General features: G+C 40.9%; 1 protein-coding gene across 1 annotated transcript in view; it reads right to left on the reverse strand.

Annotated features, from left to right (window-relative positions):
• Positions 1-25,731, reverse strand: part of LOC115382878 (matrix metalloproteinase-17-like) — a 79,855-nt gene that overhangs the window by 30,964 nt on the left and 23,160 nt on the right. The window contains exons 2-4 of the mRNA XM_030084826.1: positions 20,527-20,659; positions 20,161-20,296; positions 1,492-1,778 (exon numbers count right to left, since the gene is read on the reverse strand). Coding sequence (XP_029940686.1) covers positions 1,492-1,778; positions 20,161-20,296; positions 20,527-20,659 — 556 coding nt within the window. The remainder of the gene's footprint in view (positions 1-1,491; positions 1,779-20,160; positions 20,297-20,526; positions 20,660-25,731) is intronic.

A 25,731-nucleotide genomic window follows, 5' to 3' on the forward strand; every position in this document is an offset into this window, starting at 1 on the left:
GAGCAACGTTTTGTTTTTTTTTTTCTCCAGAGCTGTCGAAGAATGACGGATATCTCTAATATAAGCTCATCTATTTTTGATTGGCAAAGTTGATTGAATTCCATTTAGCGGCGCTGTCACCATGTCCTCATTTCAAACTCATAGATCTCCCTCGGCGGGTAATCAAGCGCTTTGAAAACTGTTTGATGAGAGAAATTTGGCCAGATCATTTAGGAGAACATTGCATAAAGCAATCTATTAGCCCACACAGCTCGAAGCAAACCCTCCCCGGCTGCAGGCGTCTCGGCCTGCGTGCTGACGGCAGCATTAACGGCTTAACGATACAGTAAAGCAGGTAATAATCGGTGTGGAAAAGCATTCTGATAATGGCTTCCATGCTAAGCGAGTTCATTAAAATTACAACAGAAAAGAAAGTCAAAATAATGAACCATCATTTGTAGTTTAGTGATAAACGATCGAACAAATGACATTTCTGTCTTCATTAGTAACAATTGCTTGGTTTAAAACTTTCATCTCCTTTACAATTACAATGAATTATGCTCATCAATCTAATTAGTCCCAGAGGAGGCCCACCTCACACTCTGAAAACAACTCATATAGAGGAGAGAGCGGAGTCCGAAATGATCGCAGGTCCCTTCCAGTGGACGGGTGTGATCGTACAGTGTGACAAATAAAGCGATCAGATGTCGAGTTACAGCCCGGAGAGCAAAGTGGGATCTGAAGTTCATCCTGTCATCCGTCAAATATGTATAAAACGTAAAAGAAGCAGCAGCGAGACATTTCTGAGTTTATTCAAAGCAACTGAGGAAAAGTGAAGCTGAAACTTAACAATACTCCAAACTCTATTATGTCTTTTTTTTCTCAGAAAACTTATGATGTTCTTGAGGTTTTACTTCAAAGAAATGAACAATTTTTAATTGGCATAATGTTCACTAGTGTGATCATGATGACAGACACTATAAACTTTGTGGTTTAAACCTTCAGTTTGTTGTACTTCTCATCATCATTGAGCCCGGCATTTGGGAGAAATTAAATTATCGTCCTGCTGCATTTAAATGTCAGTTGTTAATATAGGCAGCAGTAGTAAACAAGAGGCTGGGAAGTAACAGTAATTAATAAAAAGCTTAATTTGTTTGATTACAGGGAGTATATTTAAATATTATTTCATAAATTGAGTAAAAGTGTTATTTAAATCCATGAATCTGGTTCAATACGGGAACTATTTACTTAAAAGTGATGAAAAGGATAAACCGGCAATGACAGTAATTTATATGATTACAAATTTAATAATATTTATGAAGAAGTTTTTAAGGAAAACTAATGAATTTACTGAAGTAGTTCCTGTGTTAAAGCTGATTGTGTTCAAGATTTGTGAATCCATTCCTCTATGAGGACAGAAACAGTGTTTAATCCTGCGCTGCTGGCACCAAATGGATTTTAAATACCCGCAAAAACACAGAAAAACTCTCCAAACTGCAGCTTTTCCCTGACCTGGAGATCTGAAGGTCCAGGCCTCGTCGTCGTCGAAGTGCGTGTCTCCAGCTGTGAACCTCTCTCCGGGGAAGAAGGCGTGCGCCACCGTCCCCCCCGGCCCGTCGAAGGGGTAGCCGTCGTTGTGGTCGGCCTTGGTGAAGTCGATCTGGATGTCGGCGTCGCTGCCCGCCACCTCGTGGAAGTTCAGCGGCGCGATGTCGCTCCACACCTTCAGGGCGTAGTACATCAGGGCTCGAACCGTGTCTCTGCCCAGCAAGGCCGAATCCTTGGGGAAGGTCCTCACCCTGAGAGGGGAGAAGCAGAACAATGACTGAACTCCAGGCAGACAAACGAGACGTGACGGAGAGGAGAGAAGGAAAGCAGGCAGCTGAGAGGAGCTCATGATTCCAGGTGGAAAGAGGACTGACGACTCGACAGGAGAACAGAGAGAAAGATGCAACAGAGCACCGCCGCCAGACAGAAGAGGCTTGTATGGAGAAAGGAGGGAAAAAAAATGAAAGGAGGGGAAAGACAAGGGGGCGACATCCGAAAGCGAAAGGAGTATTTGAGGAGTGTAAGTGTGACACATCAGAGATTAACATGAAGGTTTCTATTTTTGTGACGGTGCGACAAAAAAGTACAAGAAGAACTCGTCGGTTCGGCGTCCCGGAATCCTGAAATTTGCTTTGTGAGTTAAGATTGAAGAACGCTGAGCTGGAAGAAACGGGTTTATTCAGACGTAACGTGGAGCTGTTGGTGATGTTGTACACTGAGAAGCGAACGCTGCTGTGGCTCAATATCCCTGTAAATGTAAATAGGCCGTTTCAGCTAATCACTCCCCGGCCAATAAATGCATTCAAATTAGGGCTCAAATGAATGTGTTCATGGGGGGAAATCGGCGGAGCGGTCGGCATCGATCTGACACTATATGCGCCTCGTACGGAATCCGCTGTCTGCGGCGGCGTTACAGTGTCGGCTCATTAAATCCCCACAGTCGTCTGAAAGCAGCAGGACACGACTATTGACAAATCTGTACCCTCTGATTTTTGAAGTGACACGCCAGTGTGCGGCGCCGTTATGAGCAGCCACCCATTGTGTTAAGATCCATTACACCCCCACAGACAGACACGGGGCTGCCAGAAAATCACCTCGATCAATACACAAATGAGATGGGTCCAAAAATGACGCTGCTCATTATGAGGACGATTTCAGATTACGGTCTGTAATTAGCAGTGTTGGGAATAACGCCTTACAGACGATGCATTACCGCAATGCTGCTTCATTTGGCAGAGACTGATTATTATGAGTAATAATGCAGATTTGATGAATCTGTCACTCTGGATGTTGCTGTAGAGTTGCAGAGCTGCTGTCTCTCTATGGCCAAACTGTTGGTATTATGTTGTTTTGAAAGATACAATAAACTAAACTTCTGGTTACTTAAAGCCACTCAAAGTTGTCTGCATTTTCTCTTTTCTTCTTTTTTTATCGTCTTCCAAACTTCCACCAGTTCTAACTTCAACCAGCTGAACTTGATGCAGTCAAACAGAAACACTTCCCGGCGAGACGTCTGCAATGAGACAGACCCTGCAGATGGAAGAAAAGGATGAGAAATCAAAAAAAGAACAAGCTGAAAATATGAAAAAAGATGCTGTGAGTGTTTTTGTGCAGCAGGCAGGATCAGCATGGAGATAGCTCCTGCATGAAGGCACAAAAGCATAAAGGTCAACGAGACAATGTCTGCCAACTAGGAAAGACCTACACACACACACACACACACACACACACACACACACAGACAAAAAATTCAGTTTGCATATTCTCTGAGATGCCATCAGTTTTTGTATTTCATGCTCAGTGCTCCTGCAGCTCACGGATACTGATAATAAGTGGAGAATACAATGTGCATTTTAAGAGATTATGGCTTCAGCTTTCTGAAACGACTCAAGCTTTTCACAGGCTTTGCCATTTTCCCTCGTTCTTATTTAGTTTTTGTCCATTTTCACATCTTCTTCACATCTCTCAAGCTATTTCCTTCCTGACAGTTACAGCAAAAAAAGTGAGACAAGAATAAACAGAAAATCTCGGAGACCTCATGCTAAGTTTCTCCGCTTCCTCTACTTTAAACCTCCCTGCCTTCACCATTTCACTCCTTCGCTTCCTTTCTTTCCATCCATCAGTCTTTTCCTGCACTGGCTTGTCTGCTTCTGCACAATGCGCCGACTTTCTTTCTCCTCACAAGAGCACTTTGTCTAAATGCAAGAAGCAGTTTGGTCCTTTGCAAGACGCTCCTGGAAATTTAATCAGTGAGTGATCCTGACAGAGCAGAGCGGGCGCCGCCTCATTTCACCACTACAATTAGCTCACAGACTGCAGAAATAGTTGAAAATGAATTGAGTGGGTTTTTGAGAAAGATTCTTCTTTGAAAATGAAATTGTGACAATACAAACCTTTATTTGAAAATATATGTACAGTAAATAATGCATTAAGTCCAGACAGCTGAGATTAAGTTGTTACTGTTTATTCAAAATAAATGTTAAAGAATCTGTGATCAAGAAAAATATAAATGTAAGAATGAAGGTGTTTATTAACGATAATATAGTGTTGCATTGATTAGCAGATTTGTTCAATGGTTCCTGGTTTGTCGCAGAATCCCTTAGTGTGGAGTCTCCATATTTTCCTGGTTTCTTCCCAGAGTCCCAAAATATGCATCAGAGGCTAATTTGTGGCTTGTAGTTTTTAATGTGAGCTTATATTGACTGTGCCTTTCTGTGTTTTCCCTCTGATGAACTGGGAAACACAATTAAACTCAGGAACAATAATAAAGTATGTAATTATTGTGGAAAATTGAAAACATTTCTTCCAAACCAAAAATGTGATTTTAAAATGCATAAACTGAAAACATAATAGATGCAGCCTGCAGCCTGTACAGACTCATAAAAACTGTATCGTGCAACACGTCTCAGAAATCACCTGCATTTGGCTGTAAATGTTCACACATAATGGGCTCTTGAGGTTTAACTCGTAGTCCATCATGAAGGAGTTTACTGGGAGGCACAGTGCATTATGGGACAGTTAACACCTCCGATCATAATAACATTCATAATCATTCCATCAAAAGGAAAAACATCACCATCAAATGAGAGTTACCTTCTCCACTAATCAGAAAAGGGCAGTTAATGTTACCCTCTGCTGCTCTTATTTCATTAAAATAAGAACAGTAATAATGATAAAACACTCTCTGGTTACTGCTGGAGATGCAATCTTTATGACCAAAAGAGCAACAACATTTTCACCCCCTTGTCACCAAATTAAATCTGTCTTGACCTGGAAAAATATAATAAGCTTTCAAATTGATAATTCATCTTATAAAGAGCAGCAATTATGGACTGCTGACGTTTTATTACAACTTTTATTTGTTTCAGCTGTTTAATTCTCTCAATATTACATTTTTAAACATTTCTCATCACTTAAACCAGCATTCTTTGCAATTATAACAAAACCGTCTTCCTCCATCAATATTTATTCAAATGCAATTTTGTAAAAGCTACAAGTAGAAAATGTTACAAGGCTTCACAGCCACAGGATAAACAACGCTGGGCTCTTTTATTAGACCCATTTGTACAATGTAATGTGATCTAGAACAAAAGCTCTGCTGTTAAATTTGCCTCCTCAAAGGTAATCATGTTTGAATTTGACTGTGTTTTATTTTTGTACTATTTGATGATATGCAATGAAAGTGATAGAGTTTAAAACAAACCTCAAAGCTGAACTTCAAACAAAACTGAAACTGCTGCTGTGTGCTGAATAAAGAGTTCAGCAACATGCAGTTCTTCCTGGTCAACTTTAGACCTGGACTGGTTTTCACCAAAATCAGTACATTTCATACGCTGTAGCATATTTGTAGATAAAAATGAAAAAAACAGCCAGAAGATATAAAACTCCTCCAGATTGCATCGGTCGAAAGTGAAGACATAAAAAGAAAAACCTCAGTAGTGATGGAAATTGCCACTGACTCACCGGAGACAAGGCAAAGGCAACGTGCAGCGACTGATTTCCACAAGCAGGAATGTGAGTTTAGTCTCCAAACGAACTTCATAAACTGAGAGTGACTGAAAGAAATGTTCTGGAGAGCCAGACTTTCAAATACCTGCACAAAAAATAGAGACCATCTGTCAATCCAGGCGCATTGTTTGTTTATATCACCTAAATGTCCGAGGAAACGAAACTGAGGGAGAAGAAGAGACGTCTCAGGGTGAAACTGACGGATGGAGAGAAGGAAAGAAACGAGCAGTGAAGCAACAAGGAGCGTGAGCCTCGTCCGGGGAGTTGAAGGTGAGAGCTTCCAGAGTGAGCCGAGCTTCAGCTGAGCGTTGACTCTTCAATAAATCCTGGATAAACAGGCTCATAAATTAATTCTGCCTTCCTCAAGGGACGGCATGCAGTTTGTTTGTTTTTTTCCCGGTTTGATTGGTGTTTTCACTCCACTTTAAAATGATATTTTTCTCCAGCTCTTACAGTATTTGTAAGCCTGGTTTTAGAAAATAGAGCCCGCTGATGTAGAAAGCCTTTCATCAGAGAGGAGATGCTACGTGATGTTGTCTGCAGAAATAAAAGCCCAGAGCGGATTCATGCAGAAGATGTGTTTAATACCTCCAGTCAGAAGGGTAAATAACTCAGTATTTCTACTTTAGTTGATTTTTCCGGTATCTGATTTTGTTTTTTCAGTTTTTACTTCAAGTGTCCATATTTAAATGTAAATATTGGTGTTTTCTACACTTCATAATCTTCAAACTGGTTTGTGAATTTTAACATTTCTGGATGAAAGAATTGAGGTTATTAACACATAAAAAGATGAATTTAAGAGTGATTAAGTTGCTTAATAATGGTTGAATGCCAATCCTGTTTGAAATGCATGGATGGACAGAATTTTAATTTCAGTTAAAAGTCAAATAACAATAAAAAGAAAGTTGTATCTTCAAACGCTGTAATCATGATGTCTGTTATCAATAACAATAAGCTGCTGCATCTGCATCTGCACTCGCCCAATGAGAAAAGGTTACGGACATGGTTAATGAAGCTGATCAAAATGACGACAGAAGATACCAGCAATTAACAAAAAGACCCTGAAAACACTGTGTTGCACTGCTGGGATCAGGTGTTAATATGTGGGATAAAAGCCTCTCATTACTGACTTCAGTTCAGGATGTGATGGATATAAACGAGCTGCTCTGAGCTCAGTAATTAAGAGTGGAATTGTTCAGTGACCAGTGTTCATCACTAGGCTAGTGTTTAGAACTGATAAAGTGAAGCACAGTGAAGCAGTGGTCATCTCTATGACCTCACAATCAGAAACACCAAAACTGAATCAAGATCGAGAGTCCTGTCCTCCCTGCAGGGGTTTCATCCAGATACACTGGCTTCCTTCCACAGTCACAAATAAAACACATGAAGTGCTGTAACTCAAATATTTTCTAAAGTTGTTTGTTAAAACAGCTTAACAGGAGTAGCTTTATGCTCTCAGATGTGACTTGCACTGATATCGAGCCAAAACAACAAAAAGCTGGATCAGCATTGTGACTTGAAAACTTCTGGTCGAGTAGCATTAAAAAATGGATCGACAGGTTGAATGTGTTCTACGACTGTCAGCCTCACTGTGAACCGTGAAATCACAGAAAGGTTCACAAAGTGTATGAAAAGTGCAACAAATAATATTTAGATGTTTGGATTTTTTGAATAAAAGCTGTTCATTTTCACTTGAAAACATTGTGTAAACGGAGCCTCAGAAGGTCAAATTTTCATTTTTCTCTGTGGCTTTATCAAAGGGAAGTGAGCATCTACATGGGTGTGAGTAACTTGAAGGGATAAAAATGTTCCTAAGGATGACTCAACGGCTGAAAAATGTTGCACATGAACTCATGTTCAAACAAGAAGAAAACAGTAAATGCTATAAGAGAGGGAGGAACCACATAAACTGAGCTGTGTTGTACTCAGATACACTAGAATATTGATGATAAAGTATCTTTTGCTCTAATCACACGTTTTGTTCCACCAGGCCCATCGCTGTGACTTTCTGTCAAACATCACTGTATTAACTGTGTTCAGTCTCGTTCAAAACAGAAGCTTGATCTCATCTGATCGGCTTCGGCAGGTTGAATGTGTTCTACGACTGTCAGCCTCACTGTGAACCGCGAAATCACAGAAAGGTTCGCAAAGTGTGGGTGTAATACTAAAACTACCTCTTCTTGTGCTGAGTTTGAATATTTTAAAAGTGCTGTCAAACATGACATTGAGCTCTGACTCAGATTTCTTGGTGATAAAGAACTTCTGGTGAATCACTCTGCGTCTTCCTCTCGTTGGTCTTTTACCGTTTGCCCAGGATCCCTGCTCCTGGTTCCTACTGATGATTTCAAACACTCATTTATACTTCTTCTTTTTAATATCTCTACCTGCTGGTGGGCTCGCAGGACTTTTTTCCAGGAGTACACCATGTACGTATCCAACCTTCAGACAGGAGCGGGAGATAATGAACGTCGGGATGTAGAAAGGGAGCCGATAATGAAGACGGAGAAACAAAGAGCAGATAAAACTGGTTGGAAAACAAGAGACGTAATATGAAGCAGAGCGAGCAAAGGAGGCTGTAACAAGCAGATACACAGCAACTATCCTCTTGTAAAAATATTTCTGACAACTCCCCATGGCTTCATCTTGCAGTTCTAACTTTAGTCGGCATCACGCAGGCTGTTCTCCACCAGAGTGACGAGTTCCTCATGTTCTCAGCGTTTCTCCAGGCTACTACACTCTGAGGGATCAGTGATCACAAACACATTTAATCTCTGACAGAGGATCTGATGCCTCTCTTTCTCCTCGCCCACCAAAATGTTCCTCATTACAAGAGCTGCTTAAAAATGATTTTCTGCTCGAGACTCGTGAAGCTGTAGAGAGACGTCCAAAGGGAGACACAGCTGGAGGAGAGACTGTCCCGTCATACCAAGCGGTCAGAGGAGGGAGGGGTCATGGTTTAAAAATCCAACTTCTTTATTGTCCAATAATTTACAATATTAAAATAATTCATGGACATCATTCAGTGAAAAACCAAGAGGAGCTGCTATTTCAGTGTAGTGTTTGGTGAGCCTGTTCACATGGCAAAGGAAATCAGATTCAGAGTAAATTAAAAAACAAAACCAAAAAAAACCCCAAAAACAAACAATCTATTTATTGGTTATGATGCATTAAGATGTACTAAAATATCCTACACAGAAAAGTGCAAGACTTCAGAGTATTAGGAAGAGATCTAGATGTTTTAATCCAACTTGTAATAATTCGATCACTGTTGTGTGATGAAGTATCTGGCATTGTCTTGTTTACATGATCACTGAGCCTCCACAATCTGGACGCACATCAGAGTTTTAAGTGTACATGTAAACCGGCTCAGTGCTTATGAAATCCTAATTCTGAACCTTTATTTTTGAAATCAATGACATATTTCGGGGGGAAAAACTATACTTGCCTTGCTTATTGCTATATGACACATTTCCTGGCTGGACAATGCATTTTCCCTATAGGTGACAAGAAAATCAAAGATTACTAAAGAAGACCGAGCCATCTGCTAAATCAATATTAATATATCTCTCAGGATGTTCCATGGTTTGAATGAACTGTGCTGCTGTTCACACTCTTCATCAGTCATGTTCTTGTAATGTTCAAGCTGCTCAGACTGTGATCCGTGAATCCAGAGATCAGCTTCTTCTCACGTCAAGCATACAGCTCAGACCTCAGTAAATCAGAACATAGATTTCCATTTGTTCTTCAAACTCTACGTCAAATTCATTTCTGCCACGATCACGTCGTCAAAATTTTATTACAATCCAGAAAGCATGAAAATTGGAACATGCATAACAACATAAAATACAACCCATCATTAGATAACATGACAATAACATTGCGTTAAGTAAAAGATGACTTAAGGAATTACTCAGCTTTAAGCAGCAAATTGAACTTGGCGGTGTGGCTCTGTTCTGGGACCTCCCTCCCCTTCCCCACACCTGTGGGGAAAGCCTTGAGGCAGGGAGAGCACTCCCCCCTGCCTTCCAAGTGCCGACTTGGAGGGGCACGAGGGAGGGAGAGCAGCAGCAAGAACCCCGGAACAGAGCAAGCATCATTTCAATTCAAGTCAGCTTATATGAAGTGCCAATTTCAACATGGTTGATTCTAGACACCTTTACAGCGCAACCCAACAGATGCACATGAGCAAGCATAAGCGACTGTGGAAAGGAAAAACTCCCTCTACAGGAAGAAACCTTTGCAGAACCAGGCTCAGAGGTGGCGGTTTTCTGCTATTCCGGTTGGGTGCAGGGACAGAAAGAGGAGAAGGACAGATACGCGGTAGTCGGAACACAAGGAGGAGCTGGGGAGGAGGTGGGTACGAGCAGCGTGCAAATGACGGACAGACACTCAGGCAGACTGGGGCGGTTTAAATACACACCCAATAGATCAGCTGATCTGCCTGGGAGGGGAACCGATCACCTGACATGAGGTGGTAAGGCCGCCCCTGATGCGTGGGAGCTCGGCCAGCAGCTTGACTCCGTGCGTGTCAGAACTACCGCTTTGCTCCATTTTCAACACTGCTTCATGCTATTTAGGATCGTGGGCCACTGGAGCTGACCCCAGCTGGTGACAGATGTGAAGGGAGGGTTTCCAGTCCACCACTGGACAAACAGAGACAGATTCACAACAACGAGCATTTATGGAGAAACCACCTCGGTTCAAACACCTGAAAACTGGAAAACTGGATGACCCAACCAAACTAAAACCAAAGCCTTTACAAGGAGAACATGCAAACTTCTCCACAAAACTCAACCTGGACTCAAATCTGGAACCTTCTACATCAACTTTTGTCCATTAACTCGGAGCTGAAATCACTGCAGGGAAATGATGTTTATCTCTACCAGTCAATGTAGTGAAGATGGCTCCACACACAAACTACAAACTACGAACACTGAGAAGAATAAAGGGAAAACCTTTATCACCAAAGCAAAACACTGATGCTGTGTGCATCATGTGCGCTGAAGATGATTAGTTCTGCACTGATTTCATGGCTGAGTGTGATCTGCAGCTCAAAGTTACACTATTGAAGTGTTAAAAATTTCATTCATCACTATAAACATCTTCAGGTGTTCCTTCAAATATGCAAAGACATTACAGCAGAACTAAATTAACATTACATTGATAGTTAAAGTAATAAACAGTCCAAGGCTGGCTGAAATATATCAAATATGAAAATCCTCTGATGCTGATGGGGAGATAAAGAAATCATCTGACTCATTACATCTATTTGATTGAAAAAGAGAGAGAAATCTACGAGAAAAAAATAGTTTTCCACATGCAGTTGGTACTAAACAACAAATGTTATAATATGTCACAAAGGTTTCAAGATTTGGTTGCTAAACTTGAAAACAGCGCTTACTTTCAGAGTTGGAACAAAACTTCGATTTTATTTCCAAACCAGTGGGTGTAGTTTTGTTGTCATTGATTTTAAGAATATGCACTCACAATGATGTCAGTCTGGGGCCAACTCTGGAGCCTTGCAGGGAACGGGCAGATCCATAAATCTTACATAAGTCTTGGTGATGGTCAGTTCGGAACATTTTCAGACGTCCGTTGAACCGTCGCTGCAGAGCATGTTGGGCTGATCATTCCATGAGGACTCATACTCGGGCCAAACAAGTTCCACCAGATATCAACCACAGTCTGCACACAGCCTGAGAACAAGACCCAGGGCAGCAAACATTTTGTGAAGCGTGTTTCCTTTTTAATGACGCCATCCTCTCCGGTTTGTAAATCGCAAAGCGGAATCAACAACCTGCCATGTGGCTGGCTGTTCGGTGCAGGAAGCTCAAACTTCCAGTTCATAAAGTCCTACTGGGGAGGAGCAGCTGACGGCTTCTAGATATGAGGATGAGGGGAAATCTGTCATGCTTACTGCAACCAATATTAGGAGAAACGCATTAAAAAGACTTTGAAATGAGTTGGATGGACGTACGGCTGATTAGGGTTGACTTCATTTTCTTGACCTACTTAACACTGTGGCATAATTTCCACATTCATTTGACAAATGGGTAAAAGAAAACTGGGCTTATGTGCAGGTGAGCGTGCACCTGCATACATGGTGAATATGTATCACTGTAAGCCGGCGCAGGAAGACACAAACGCCTCTGAACACACATTAACACAACTTTCTTATTACGTTTCACCTGGTTGACTGTTAATTTCCACATTCTTCTTCACACGTGGACACAGAGTGATGATTCAGATGAGGAGGGGGAAAAAAAAAAGGGAGTGAGGGAGGGCAAGATGCAAAGAGAGGTTTAGAGAAAGATGAAGAAACCTCTAAGACCCGGCCACTGTCCTCCGCCTTCAGTCGCTCGGCGGGTTCTTACCTCCCGTGGCTTTACCGCTCCAAAGACACATGAGCCGACATCAAAAGTCAAACTGAAAAGTACATGCGCACGCAAACGTATAGGTGCATGCGCATGCCTAATACCCACCGATCGTGCTCTGCTCGCTTCAAGACATAAGCTGATTACCCTGCAAATTGAAAGCTCACAAGCTGACGGGGATTCACATCTGCACTGTGAGCTGCACACACGAGGACATGCTGCAACACACTCATATACTTAAAAAATATCCCATATTCAGATAATGATGCACTTTGTCCATGGACGAAAACTGTTCACACACACACACACACGCAGCAGCACACAGTCATGTCATTCAGGCTGAAGATGAAAGACACTAAATTAAAAGGCTGCATGAGTCTCTCCTCTCTCCAAAAATCTTTCTCTCCCCTTTTCAAACAAGCGTCTCCCTCTCTCCTCGTTCACTCGGTATCCCGCCTGTGTGTCACTCACCATCTCTCTGATGCTGATGTGAAATCTGGGGCAGGACGCGACGGCCCCTAATAAGATAACACCGGTATAAGTCATTCTTGAGGTTCCAAAGAGCAATATCACAGGTTGGTGGCCTCAAATGGCAAACGGGAGATGGATGGTGAATTAAAAGAGGTCTGAGTGCCGAAAGCTTGTCCACTAGTGAAATCAACAGACTTCTTATGGGAGCAGAGTGATCTGTGTGAGAAGAGCTTATTAAGATGAGACGAGCTGAAATATGAGTCTTAACGACTCAAAATATCTGCAGGGAAACTGTGTGCTATCATTAATAGCCACTCAAAAGTCCAAAATTAACACCAAGTTCAGATGTTTTCATGTTGTGTTTGGCTGGAAGTAGAACTCTAAAATTGTTGTGTTTTATCAGCTTGGGAAGAGTTTTTAGTTGCAAGACTAAGACTAAGACTTCATGTTTGCTTACATTGTGCATTCTTCTGATTAGCAAGACTCAATGTACTTCTACTGATCCGTCACACTGAGTCATGAATGATTAATCAAACACACACACACACACACACACACACAATAGTGATGGCTACTGTATAGTACACCAGTTGAAAAAACACAGGGTTCAGAGGAAACTCTGGTACATGTTCAGAGCAAGAAGAGAGGCTAAAACTGAATTGTCATGAAAGGGGTGAATTGGCTCCAACACCTTTACTGTTTCATTGTTTAACCTGAACAGAGAAGATGTTTGAGACAATGAGAGATAAACCGAGCAATCACAGTAGACTGCAGACACAGTGTCCCAGGTATTTCACAAGTCTTGCATGGCAAGATGATCAATAAATAATAATAATGCATTGGTTTTATATAGCGCTTTTCAGGACACTCAAAGACGCTTTACATAGCATTGCATTATTCGTTCACACCACACCAGGTGGTGGTAAGCTACTGCTGTAGCCACAGCTGCCCTGGGGCAGACTGACGGAAGCAAGGCCAATCTGCGCCATCGGCCCCTCCAACCACCACCAACCATTCACTCTCACAACTTTCATACTAGGCAACGTGGTTAAAGTGTCTTGCCCAAGGACACAACGCCAGTTTTGCGCCTGCGGGAGCGGCGATCGAACCGCCAACGTTCCGGTTATAAGACGACCTGCTCTACCAACTGAGCTACTGTCGCACATTAAAAAACATTTCTGTCAGATTATTCAAACCAAAGAATCTCTGAAACTAAAGAGGCTCGAGGCGCTGGCTGAAAGGAGCAGAAGACATGAGGAAACAGAACCAGTCATGAAATGGACCGTCGCTCCAGGCTTCTCCCTGAAATCAGCTATTCAAATAACAGTGATGTGTTCAGTAAACAGCTTCATTTTTCAGTATTCTGTGATTGAACGATCGTATCCATTCGTCACAGAAACATGAGAGCACATCCTGTTAATGTGACGTCTGTTCCAGAGAGAAAAATCGGTGTGAAAGCAGCTGCACCAAACTCAACATGGTTAACACTGAATGTGCTCCATGCAGAAATGTTCTGTAGTGATAGTCAAAGACATTTCTGTGTCACAAAAAAAAAAACTTTAGAGTTCAAATTAAGGTTATGGAAGTATTTTTCTGATCAACTCAAGCTGCATGTGGAGCCTGAACTCAACCCCCGATCTAAACAGTTCACTGATCCATCACCGGCCAGACACAAAGAGACCATCAAAACAAACTCACATCCACATCTATGGTAAAGCACAGCCAGAGTCACCAATTAACGGTAAATGTATATTATTTTACTGTTGGAGGAAACTGGAGCACCCAGAGGGAAAACCCGACCACACATAAGAAGAACATGGTTTGAAGCCAGGACCTGCGTACACTGAGACGAGTGGTAAACTCTACATTAGAGAGTGGAAAACCACTTGTTATGCTTTGGTTGGCCTTGTTGTTATTGCCTGTTCTCCTCCCACAGCTCCTCCTGGAAGTGCTGCAGCCTGTGGTTCCAGCTGGAGCATGCTCACTCTGATCTATGGCAGTTGTTAGAGCTCTGATGGACCCCTGCTGCTGACTTATCACTACAGTGGCCTCTAATGCTCTCATTACCGAACACCTTCAACTTTGAATATGGCTAGACTGTTTTTAAATAACCCCTGCTGGGTCCGAAGTGCAGGACACACAAAATAATGGCATGAAGAAACAGGGGGTGTGAATATAGTATTGATACACGACAATGTGCAGAGAGCACGATGCTGCTGTGGAGCCGCATTCATTTTCATGTTCATTAAGTTTACATTCAGGCTCCTCCGTTCCTCGTGTCGGTGCTCAGTTCATTTACTTGATTAGAAAGATGACAGTGGAAGTCTAAAGAGAAGGATGAGAGCTGGTGATTTTGCAATCTAGCGTTTCGTCAATAAACCTCGCCACTGAACGGAATTAAAAAGATACAAGGAGGGAGAGAGAGAATCCACCTTCTTCATGTTTGTTTCCTCACTTTTCCCTTTTGTCTTGATTATTTTCAGCCCAGCACCACCATCTCGTCCCCCCTCCTCTCAGTCGGCTACACCTATCTGAGTTATCAGCCGGGCTGCTAATGACTGCCAGGCTGTCTGCTGTGATAATGGGCTAACAATATGAGATAATGAGCTAACAGTGAGCTGTTACACAACTCCACTCTTAATGTGTGGAACATACTTGGCTGAGTGCTGCTCGCTCCATCGGCGTGTGCACCGGGGGAAGAAAGGCAAAAGGTGCACTGCAAAAAAGGACAATCTAAATACAAGATATCAACACTAAATTAAAGAAAAATACTCTTCAAACTAGTGAAATTATCTGTCCATGCAGCAAGTGAATTTTACTTAAAACGAGATCTTGATATAAGAATATTAAACCAAGAAATAAGTCTCTGTATCTTAAATATATCTTAAATCAAGTGAGATGAGATATTTTGACTGAAAACAAGACTTTTGAACGTGGTAAGATTTTGAATTTTTGCAGTTTTTGCAGTGTGGAGATGAACTGAGATTAGGGGCTCAGCCCGAGCAGAGACGGCAGAACGAGGAGTTTTCCTTACATGTTGTTGAGAAACAAATAAATACATCCTTAGCTCAGCTGTTTGTCATCATTCTAACATCTCTTCATGGTGGGAATCAAACATGTGAACAGGACTGTGAGCTGTCAGCTGTTCAGTGTTGATGTAGCTAAAGATAAAAGCATAAAAGGAATGAGTGGGTGAATCAACAAGTAGATGTTTTACTTAAATTAAATAGACTTTTTCCTGTCTGGAAACTGAAAAAAACATATTACATTCAAATATTTAAATTATTTGCAGTAGATTGAACTGAACTGATCTGATCTTGAGTTAACACTGTGTTCTCAGCAGAGCGACATTCAGCATATTCAGGCCATATTTACACAGAAATGTTACAACTGAAAATGCGTCATGTGTTTTCACTTTGTTCGCATACCAGGTAATGGCCGCGCAATTGTTTTTTTTGTTTGTTTTTGGTAATTTATGTTTAGTACTTTAACACTCAGGCTTTGTGAGTGCAGCTGAGTCAGTTCACAACATTTTCAAAGAAACACTAAAAAACAAAACTATTTAAGATGTATTAATGTTCAATTTACCAGCTTAGACTTTTCAAGATATTTTTTTTTACCTTTTTTAGCTTTAGTCTCAAAATAATTTATTTAACCTTTTGATTGAGCCTGTTGATTCTATTCTTGCTCCACTCACACAATACACAGTTATAAACACAGCGATGGTTCTGCTTCATATAATGGATAAATGAAACATCAGCAAACATGTTATGTGTGTTTATACACAGTCAGCTTCTCGCAGTGCAATGAAATAATTAAACATGATGTGTGCATGTCACAAAGGAACATATACTAATATAGCTTCCTAATCCTTCTGATTTGGTTGATCAGCATATTGACATTTGTGTTTGTCAGATTACAGATGATTCATTAGCTGTTTTACACATCAGGTCCATTCTGCCAGCTCTGTTATTCACCTATATAATCTGATGGAGCAGAGACGCTCCTGACGTATTTCATTATGAAAATAATTTTCTCGGGCAGGCAGTCTGGGAGCTGCAAAGCAAGCGGTGCAACATAAAATGAAAACAAGAGGAGGAAGCAGACCGAGAGAATTACTGCAGAGGCCAATCTATGCAGAATACCAATGCTTTGTTATGGCGCTTTCCTGAAAATCTGTACCATGCGAAAATCTCTCTGGATCTGACGCCAGCGCCTAATCCACAACTCCTCTTATGCACTGTTCTACAAATCTGAGTGCCATGAATACAAAGGTGTTTCCCTGGACTGGAGACAAGCTTGTCTAAGCTCACTGTGGAGCGAGCTGACAGGAGCCCCGTGTATGATTGGCAGCAGTACAAAGAAGAGAAACCAAGTTAAAGCGCAGCAGGAGGGAAGGAATGCACACCCACCAGTATGTGAATACACACTTCCACCGTCAGGTGTGTATCGGCGCTGCTTATTTCTCAGATCATGCGTGCAGTTCACATTCAGCACCTCACACACACTCGGGCCCAGGGGTGAAAGTAAGATAAGATTCTTGCAGGAACTGTGCAACTCAAAAAAATGTTTTAGTTTGTGCGCAAAGCCTGCGAGCATCATACAAGACAGATATTGATAAATCCTGCTCTTTTTTGACATCCTTGAAAGCATAATGCTTTTTTAATTGTTTGAATGCTGTTTAGAATGTTTAAATATAATACATATTGTGACAGCGGCAGTGACCTCTTCACGATGGAGGCAATCGACAAGGACTGCTGCTCTTTAGCTCATTCAAAGCTTTTATTGTTGTAACAACTAATATACACTGGGAACATGTCACTCACACCAAACAATGCTGGCACAGAGGCCACATCACTCACACACCGACCCTTCTCACTGTTGGTCCAACATAAAGTAAATGAAACTTAACAAGAAAAACACCGGAAAAACGGCATCAACACATAGAAAAACAATAACTTAACACACCTACAACAAAACAAAGTACATTTTAACACATTTTAACACAAAATACATCTTGAAACGGCCCGAACAATCCCCTCCCATGATGCCTTGCGGCACCAAACAGTATGGCGGCCCCCAGTGGCGCCTGCCGCCGCAACAATATATATATATATATATATATATATATATATATATATGTTGTTTTTAGTTAAATGGTTTTTTTAATTTTTCTTTGCATTTTTGACCTGTCCTGGTTGTCTCTTGAGACGGGGACGGGGGGAGTGTCCTTACATCACCTAGGCAACCAGCCATCCAATGAAAAGAACGCATTGAGTTTACCTCACTTCCACGTGTGCTTGTTTGCGGAAGGAGTGATGCTGCTCGCATGACAGAGAGATGGAGAATATTTTACGACGCGTGAACCCTCACAATTTATTACTTGTGGATTTATGTTGTTTATTTTGCAAAAATGACGACCCTGTTGTCTGCAAAAAACACACAACAGTGGACATTGGATTAACGTTACGCTGCAGCGAGTGACTGCCGCTACAAGCTGCAACCTGTCACGGTAAGCGAGTGCTCCAGTGCTCATCAGGCACATTAACCTTGTTCAACACGTCACAGAAGATGTAGTCTGGAGATGAGTTTTATGTATTCATCAGTTTTACACTTATTTCGGTAAAATTTGCTTGATAAAAGAAAGGGCTTGCTTTATATGCATGAGTGAAAGTTGCTTTTCAGAGGCGTTCCGGGGCGTTCCTGTCGAAGAGGCCAGTATATTTCTTATCGGCACGGCGTTCCGGTGCGTTCCGGCTTACTTTCACCTATGCTCGGGCTCACACACCAGATTATTGCCGCTCACTGTTGAATCAGTCCTGATCGCGGGTATAAATCAGCGCAGTCCAGTCATATGTTTCACTGCCTCCTTCTCTGCTGTCGAACTCGACACTGTAGCTTCTGAGACGGTCGCAGATGGCCATAAAATTTTATCAAAGTGCCAAACAAAAAAAAAAAAAAAAAAAAAATATTTGCTCTGAATGAACACTCCTTTAATAATAATCTTGGAGTCATTGTTTTATTTCCCAGTGATTTGTTGCCAGACATTAAGGTTGTGAAGTGTCATATTTCCAGACCCACAGATGTCTCATAACAGGGGCGTCAAACAAAAAGCACACAGGCCAAATCAGGTCAACCACAAGGCTCCATTCCAGCCCATGTAGAACATTACAAAGTGTCAATATTACTTACATTTTTCAATAAAAGGCACTGCTGTTTGAACGGTTTTCACTGAGGATCGTGCTGCTTTAGTAAGAGCAGCAGACATAACAGAAGACGGAGGACCGAGACATCAGTGATGCAGCAGTGAAAACTGATTTATTGCTGGACGTAGTTTGAGAATCAAAGCCAAACTGTGACGTTAATTTGTTAAAGGATGCATTAGTCTGCAAAATGTCAGAATCACAGGACGTGGTTTTTTGTTTTTTGGGGGGGGGACATTTGACTGTATTTTGTACTCCAGAGCATTAGTGAAATTGGTTTTAAGTTGTCAAAGACTGCGGAAAAATGTAGGTATATTGAATATGTACTCCGACCTATTTGCAATAAAACAAAGGGGAGCAATTAGAGCTGTCCAAAAAAATGAATTTAGAAGTTATTATGCTTACGGTTCGGCTCAAACAGGAATAAATTAAACTGAATTCAAATAAGTTTGACACCAATGATTTCATCAATTCAGCATTCTGGAAGTTACTTCAAGTCGGTAATCAACTAATTGCAAGATACTTTTTCAATTAGTAGTGGATTTGATTAACTTGAGTCAATACTATAAACAAAAAGCAACACTGGAGAAATCCTCTCTTGCAAAACTTGATTCTTTTTTTAAAACTTCTGTTTATCCTGCAGAAGTCGAGAACACAAAGCCAGCACTTTGTGGATAATTTTAATTCCTGATTCATTCTTTAGAGAACATAAGTGAAGCTACACCCACAAGCAGGAACTAAGTGCACTGGATTGCATGAGTTTTCATTCAGTTGAGAATTTCTTATTGATCCTGCTGGGCCACATGTGGCCACCAGGATGACAGAGTCAGGTCTGAAGTCTGTCCTCCATGTTTTAGGGGAAGAGACAGAAAATGTCAATATCTGAAGAAAACAAACAAATTTAAAGCAAAAACCAAAGCAAGATGATGCGGAGTGTTTACATATTGTGTTACTTACAGTAAAGCTGTGTGTATACACTCTTTAATGATCTCTGAGAGTTTGCTGAATGTAAATAAAATCCTTACATTGTTTACTGTGCTGCAACATTAAGAGGAGTCATTTATTTTACAACCTTAATAAGGAATCCTGAGGAATTCGGGCATCGTCTCAGATTTCTGGCTTGTTTGCTGTTTGTTAAAGGTCTCTCTAATCAGAATGCCACTTTTACAAAATGCTCTCCCTTTGAGCCAGAATTGATCTGGGGAACAGATTTCCGGCGTGAGAAGTCCTCTAATCTAATCTATCAAAGGATGCACAGATGGGGGGAAAATGGTGCGACTGCTGACGCAGTGCGCTGACGTTGAAATGCTGGAGCTGCTGTGAACAGAACTGCAGCTGGATGGTTATACTGACTGAACTGGTGTGTCGCAGCATATGTTCCACTTAAGGAGCCTTTCAAGTCAAGTGAATGAATGAATCTTTGGTCGATAATCTGTATGCATCATTTTGCCATTCTTATAATTGATAGTTTGAATAATAATGGAACAGTGGATCTGTCCCCAGCCCCAGTGCTACTCTGTGGAACACAGTATGATCGTGGTGCTGGCATTGTGGACTTCATCGTTGCTGTTCCCTACCTCCAGGACAGATGTCTTTTATTCCATTTGTTCGGGGGAGTCGGGCTTCGCTTCCTGCGTCCCATCGTTCCCTCAGCCTCAGACACATCTGGCAGGGAACATCTGGGTGTTTTCATTAGTCCCAGGGTGGCTTGATCTTAAGAAGGCAAAAAAAAAAAGGAGAAATGAAAAAGTGGAGTTTAATTGTGTCAGAGAGATGCTGATTCATCTCTATGGAAATTTCTGAGTTGGGAGTTGGTTGTTTTCCTGATTGGATTGAATTAAATCATTAATTCTTGAGTGTGCAGTGCCTCCACTCTGCACACCAAGTGGCTCTCACGCATGATTGATCCAAACAAACAAACAAACACAAACACAAACACATACCCAAGACCCCGGTCTCTTTCAGCCCTCCAAACTTCTGCATGGCCTTGATGGCCCTGGTCAGAGCCTCCTTGGTCTGGAGCTGGCCCGTGACGGGGTCAGGGGGCGGGAGGTAGCCAAACTTGCTCAGCCAGTCCTGGAGGGGGAAACAGCAGACATGGAGCTCAGCAGAGTTTATTCCAAGCATGTCAAGCATCCCAAAGCCCCTGAGACGGTCTGACACCTGTTCATGGTTTCTGTCTATGAATACTTTGTCTCTGTGCATTTCTATATCGATACCAGTAAGCTGTGCTTCCTGTGTGACCATTGTTTCATTTCAAAGTTGGTGAGGCTCATGTCTGTCTAAATATTCTCTAGGAGAGAGAAGAACAGTGATAGTATCCTGGTCCATGATCAGAAACAATTGATCTACTTTCTCAGGTGAAGAAATTACAAAAAAAATAAATAAATAAATAAATAAAAAATGCAATAATTGAGAAATGCTCTTAAAACTTATTTGGTTTATAAAATACTCCTCATAATGGCTTGAATGTCATTTTCACACTTTCATGAGCAAAAACAGCCTTTTTTCAGAACCACATCCTGATTTTGTTCGTAGGATCTTTGCTGCAGTGCTTATTAAGATACAGGTTTTAGTTTGAAGGGTAATTGTAGGATACTATGCATTAAGCAAAATGGTTTAATCCACATTGAAGAGAAGTGAAGCTGCTGCTATTCAGAGCAGTCAGACCAGCTTCCTTGATTGATTTTGGAATATATAAAGTCTGACTGATGGAAGCATCTGCTGCTTGACTTCTGGTCTTTTTCTGTTCCTCACCTCCTTTCTCTTTCGCCTCTAAACTCGCTTTTTATCCAGGGTCTCTTTCCCCCCCTTCAATTGTCTCGGCGCCACTAAAGCCTGCACGTCCATCCTCTTGATCTGACAGCCAATAAGAGATGGCAGATTTTAAATAGGTTTTTGATCAGCCCTCATCAGAGGCGAGCGACACCGATCGATGGCAAAGCGTCCCGTCTGCACTGACAACACGAGGAAAATCCCATTAACTCAATGACTTAGCTTTAGCGGAGCGTCTCCAGCCTGATTATTTGCCTCCTCGTCGCTGGCTTCCCCGCTTGGACGTTTGGGAAAAATTTCAAAAGGAATCAAAATGACCCACAGCAGCATCGGTCCAGATGAGAAACAACAACAGTTTCCCTGAACCGGCGTCCCGAGCTCACAGAGGGTCAGTAGGAGGGGTCAAAGCATTTAAAGAGATAAATGGATTCTTTGACTCAGAAGATAAAGGATGAAAACACCAACTTTTCATTGCTGAATAGCTGCAAAGGCAACACATCCTAATCACGGCTGATTGTAATTCTGATGGTGAAAAAGAGAAAAAAAGATGGAGACCACAACAGTCTTGTTTGAAGGGTTCATATGGAGGGGTAGATAAGCACAGGGCAAGTTTAATTAATGTCTTGGCGACAGAGACAGTTTCCTTCTTTTAATCCTCTTTATCTTAATGCAAATCATAAACATGGAACAGAAGCTACATGTTAAAACCTCATGAAGTTATCAGCGTAGCGCTGCCAGGCTGCAGAAGCTGTTCAAGACCAACAGCTTCATCAGCTTCCTGCAATGAGTACATATAGTGAGAGGGTGAAAGTAAATAAAAATGGCTTTTAGTGAACTATCAAGACACTGTATTGCCAAAAGTATTTGCTCACCTTCTTGACACACACATGAACTTGAGTGAAATCCCATTCTTATACTACAGGAGTTAATATGATATCGATCCTCCCTTTACAGCTATAACAGCTTCAGGCATGAAACCCTCCATGAGGCTCTATGAGCACAATAGTCTGCATGTCCATGTGCTTGATTTTATACACCTGTGGCCATGGAGGTGAACTGAACATCTGAATTCAATGATTTAGTATATTGACATGATAGTTAACTCATTTATAAAGAAACCCAGTAAGATTATATAACGTACGGTATGATTGTCAGAAATATAGGATATGGCATATGGTAGAACACAAAAACTAGACAATATTTCACATTTTAATAAGCAGTAAACAGTAACACACTCCAAATTGGCATGTTGGGCAACTTTGATCGCACAATACAGAAAATCCAATATGCCAAAGGATTTTTTTTTCTTTGCTTCTATAAACCCTCAAACAAAATATTTCTCTTCTCAGTGCTGATAGAAGATCCTTGACTGTGAAACCCTGCGAAAAATCCTCAAAATTACAAAATTACATCCAGGGATTTGTGTGTAGACTACACTGTTCACTTTTTGAAGACTGAAAAAAAAAGAAAAAGAAAAGAGAGAGAGACATGTGACTGGTTGAAGAAAACCACTGAAGTTACAAATAAACATCAATAATTTCCTCTCATCGACGATAGACTCTGACGCCTGAGTGATGAAGTTACATTAGTATAAAAGGAACATTGAACAATTTAGATGATTTAAAATGCATCTTGAATTATAAAGACCAGGAAATGATAAATGAGGAGAAGAAATGAGGGCAAACTTTGTTTGAAAACAGACAAACAGACATGAAAGTCCCTGATCATGGAGAGGACAGCCACAAGACTTTCTCTTCTTTAGTATCTAATTAACCAACATCATTAGAAAAACACACAAACATGCTTGAAAAGATGCTCCATAAAAAAGCTGTATTCCAGTGCTGCAAGCCAAATGAGGATTCTTTGTTTCAGGCCTTTGAAGCTGCAGTTATAGCTTGTTTTCCTCAAGAACCGCAGCAACGTTTTGATTACAGCGACGTGTTCTTCATAAAATAAGAATGTGGAAAGTCGATTCTCTCATGTTTGAGCCAAAGAACTAAAGAGGAAGAACTGAAGGAGATCCACGGCGCTGGACTCCAACCAACTGCTTCAAAGCACAGAACGAGCGAGTGAGTCGCGCCATGGAGCGACTGCCGTGGTTTGATTCTGTGACTGCCGTCTAGTTCAGATTAGAAGCCTTGTAGCACAACATCCAGTCGTGTTATGTAACAAAACGCATTTAGTCTTTTCCGAAAATCAGTTAGTTTCATCTCACTTGGCTTCGGTACCACCTGCTTTGAAAGAAAACAATACGTCTGAAGTTTTTTAGAGGCTAAATGATCATGTTGTGCATTTCAAGGGGATGCATCAACTGATTGTCTTTAGTTTTGCAAAAAACAGTTTTCCTGACACCTAAAACACCACATCAGTTATTTTTCCTGAATGTACTCAAAAAAAGAACAGGAAAATTGAAAAATAGAAATGTGAAAATACAACCAGAAATAATGATCCAATAAAAATAAATCATGCAAAATATGCTCACTCAAGCAGAATTAGGTTTTTCTCTGTAAAAGTGGATTGAAATGAACCTGTGCCTTAGATTACATTCACTTCTATACAGATGTATAGTTGGACACTGGACGACTTCACGTTGCTTTCAAAATAGAAGAATATTCAGCAAATGTTTTAAAAATATCAACTTAAAGAAAGATTTGAAGGAAAAAACTTTAGCATATATACATGATTGCGCTTAGTTGTCGTAATGAAACTGGATTTACAATTCAAGAGCTTAAATAAAACTTTGGACTAAAAAAAAACTTTCAGAAGAACCTTTTTGAGTTTTGCTTTTATTGAAATAATTTTCATAGTGAAAAATCCAACCTGAAATTATGCAAATCCAAATCATTTCAAAATGAAATTCATGATTGAACCTTCAATTGAAGGTCGACCTGAGAAAACTACAAGGTGATAAAATTTGAAAATTGGGGAAAAAAGACATTTCATCAAATCCACTGATCAGGATAAGCAACTGACTTTCACAAAACTTTTTTTAATGTCCTTTATTCACTTTGCACTTTAAATCTGTGAGTAATTGGCATCCGATTTAATAAAGCAGAATCTTACTACATAATCAGCAGTAACAGAATTGCTTGGTAAGCGGAGGAAAGCCCATTGTCTTGCAGGGATTTGCATATGATCACCCAGCTAAGATAACTCAAACTAAGTCAAAATGCAGTGATCCTCAAAAAAATAATTGCACACAGCAGTTGGGAAACAATAGTTCTTGGCCCGCGTACCTTCTGAAATGATTATCTGGTTTTAGGGAAGGAGTCAATGAAGAACACGGCGGCTATTGTTCAAGCAAAGACGGACACAATCGGTTTAATGAGCACACAATCACAACTTCACTCCCTCTCTGTTTGAAAGATGTTTCTTATCAGGTTGTGTCGTATCACTTGTGCTCTTAAAATGCTTTTGGAGAAGAAGAAGAAAAAAACATTCACACTTCACTAACACGCATCATTACAGTGACAGGAGAGTGTGAACAGGAATTTGCTTCTATGATGATTACAGTGGACTGAAAACACTGACAGACTTAAAAAATGGAGCAATTCTTCTTCAGTGGTAACGGTGCCGGCAGCGGTTAATGAAAACAGCCACACACACGGAGCTTTATCGGCTTCCACATAGCAGGAAGTCACTGCAGTGGCTCAGTTTTAGTCCGGCAGCATTGAAGGTGGTTTTCACCGACTTCAGCAGGACAGAAGCTTGATGGAGTGGGGTCGTGACCCCATGTCCCAGCTCAGGCCCCGGGGGTCCACAGCTATTTGTTCATTTTCTGCTCAAATGACCTGCTGAGTCTCAGAATGATATTATTAAAGCTTAACCCTTTATGGGACGCTCATTTAAAGAACCTAGATAGTTGATTAAGTGTATTTCAGAACTTTTTTCTCTTGAATCAACATATTTACAGTGGTATATTCATACCTTAAAAAAAGGAATTAGAAAGTGCAAAACTAACCAAAATTAAACGCATATCACTATTTCCATCATGAGAATGAAGTTATCGACACACTACAGAGTCATTCTATCCAACAATATCATCAGAATTTACAGTGAAGGATCCCAAAGAGTGTCTGTTTGATTCCACCATATTACTAAGTTAACAAATATGGCCACTGACTGAACTCTTAAATTATTTAAAATAAAAGAAATATTAGGACAAAAATTGTCCTTTTTAAGTGTTCCAGTCATGTCATAACCAATTTTTCAAACTCCATACACGTCTGAGTTACAAGAGAAGCTTGTTTGATTATTTATTCACTGAGGGACAAGCAGGAGGCATAAATCAACGCCAAACACGATCACATTTATAGCCGGGGCTAATCTGTTAAGCCCGTCTCTATACGCTCTCCTGTCCAACAGGAACAAAA

This window comes from Salarias fasciatus (genome assembly GCF_902148845.1).
Source record: "Salarias fasciatus chromosome 7 unlocalized genomic scaffold, fSalaFa1.1 super_scaffold_4, whole genome shotgun sequence".
NCBI classification, from domain to species: domain Eukaryota; kingdom Metazoa; phylum Chordata; class Actinopteri; order Blenniiformes; family Blenniidae; genus Salarias; species Salarias fasciatus.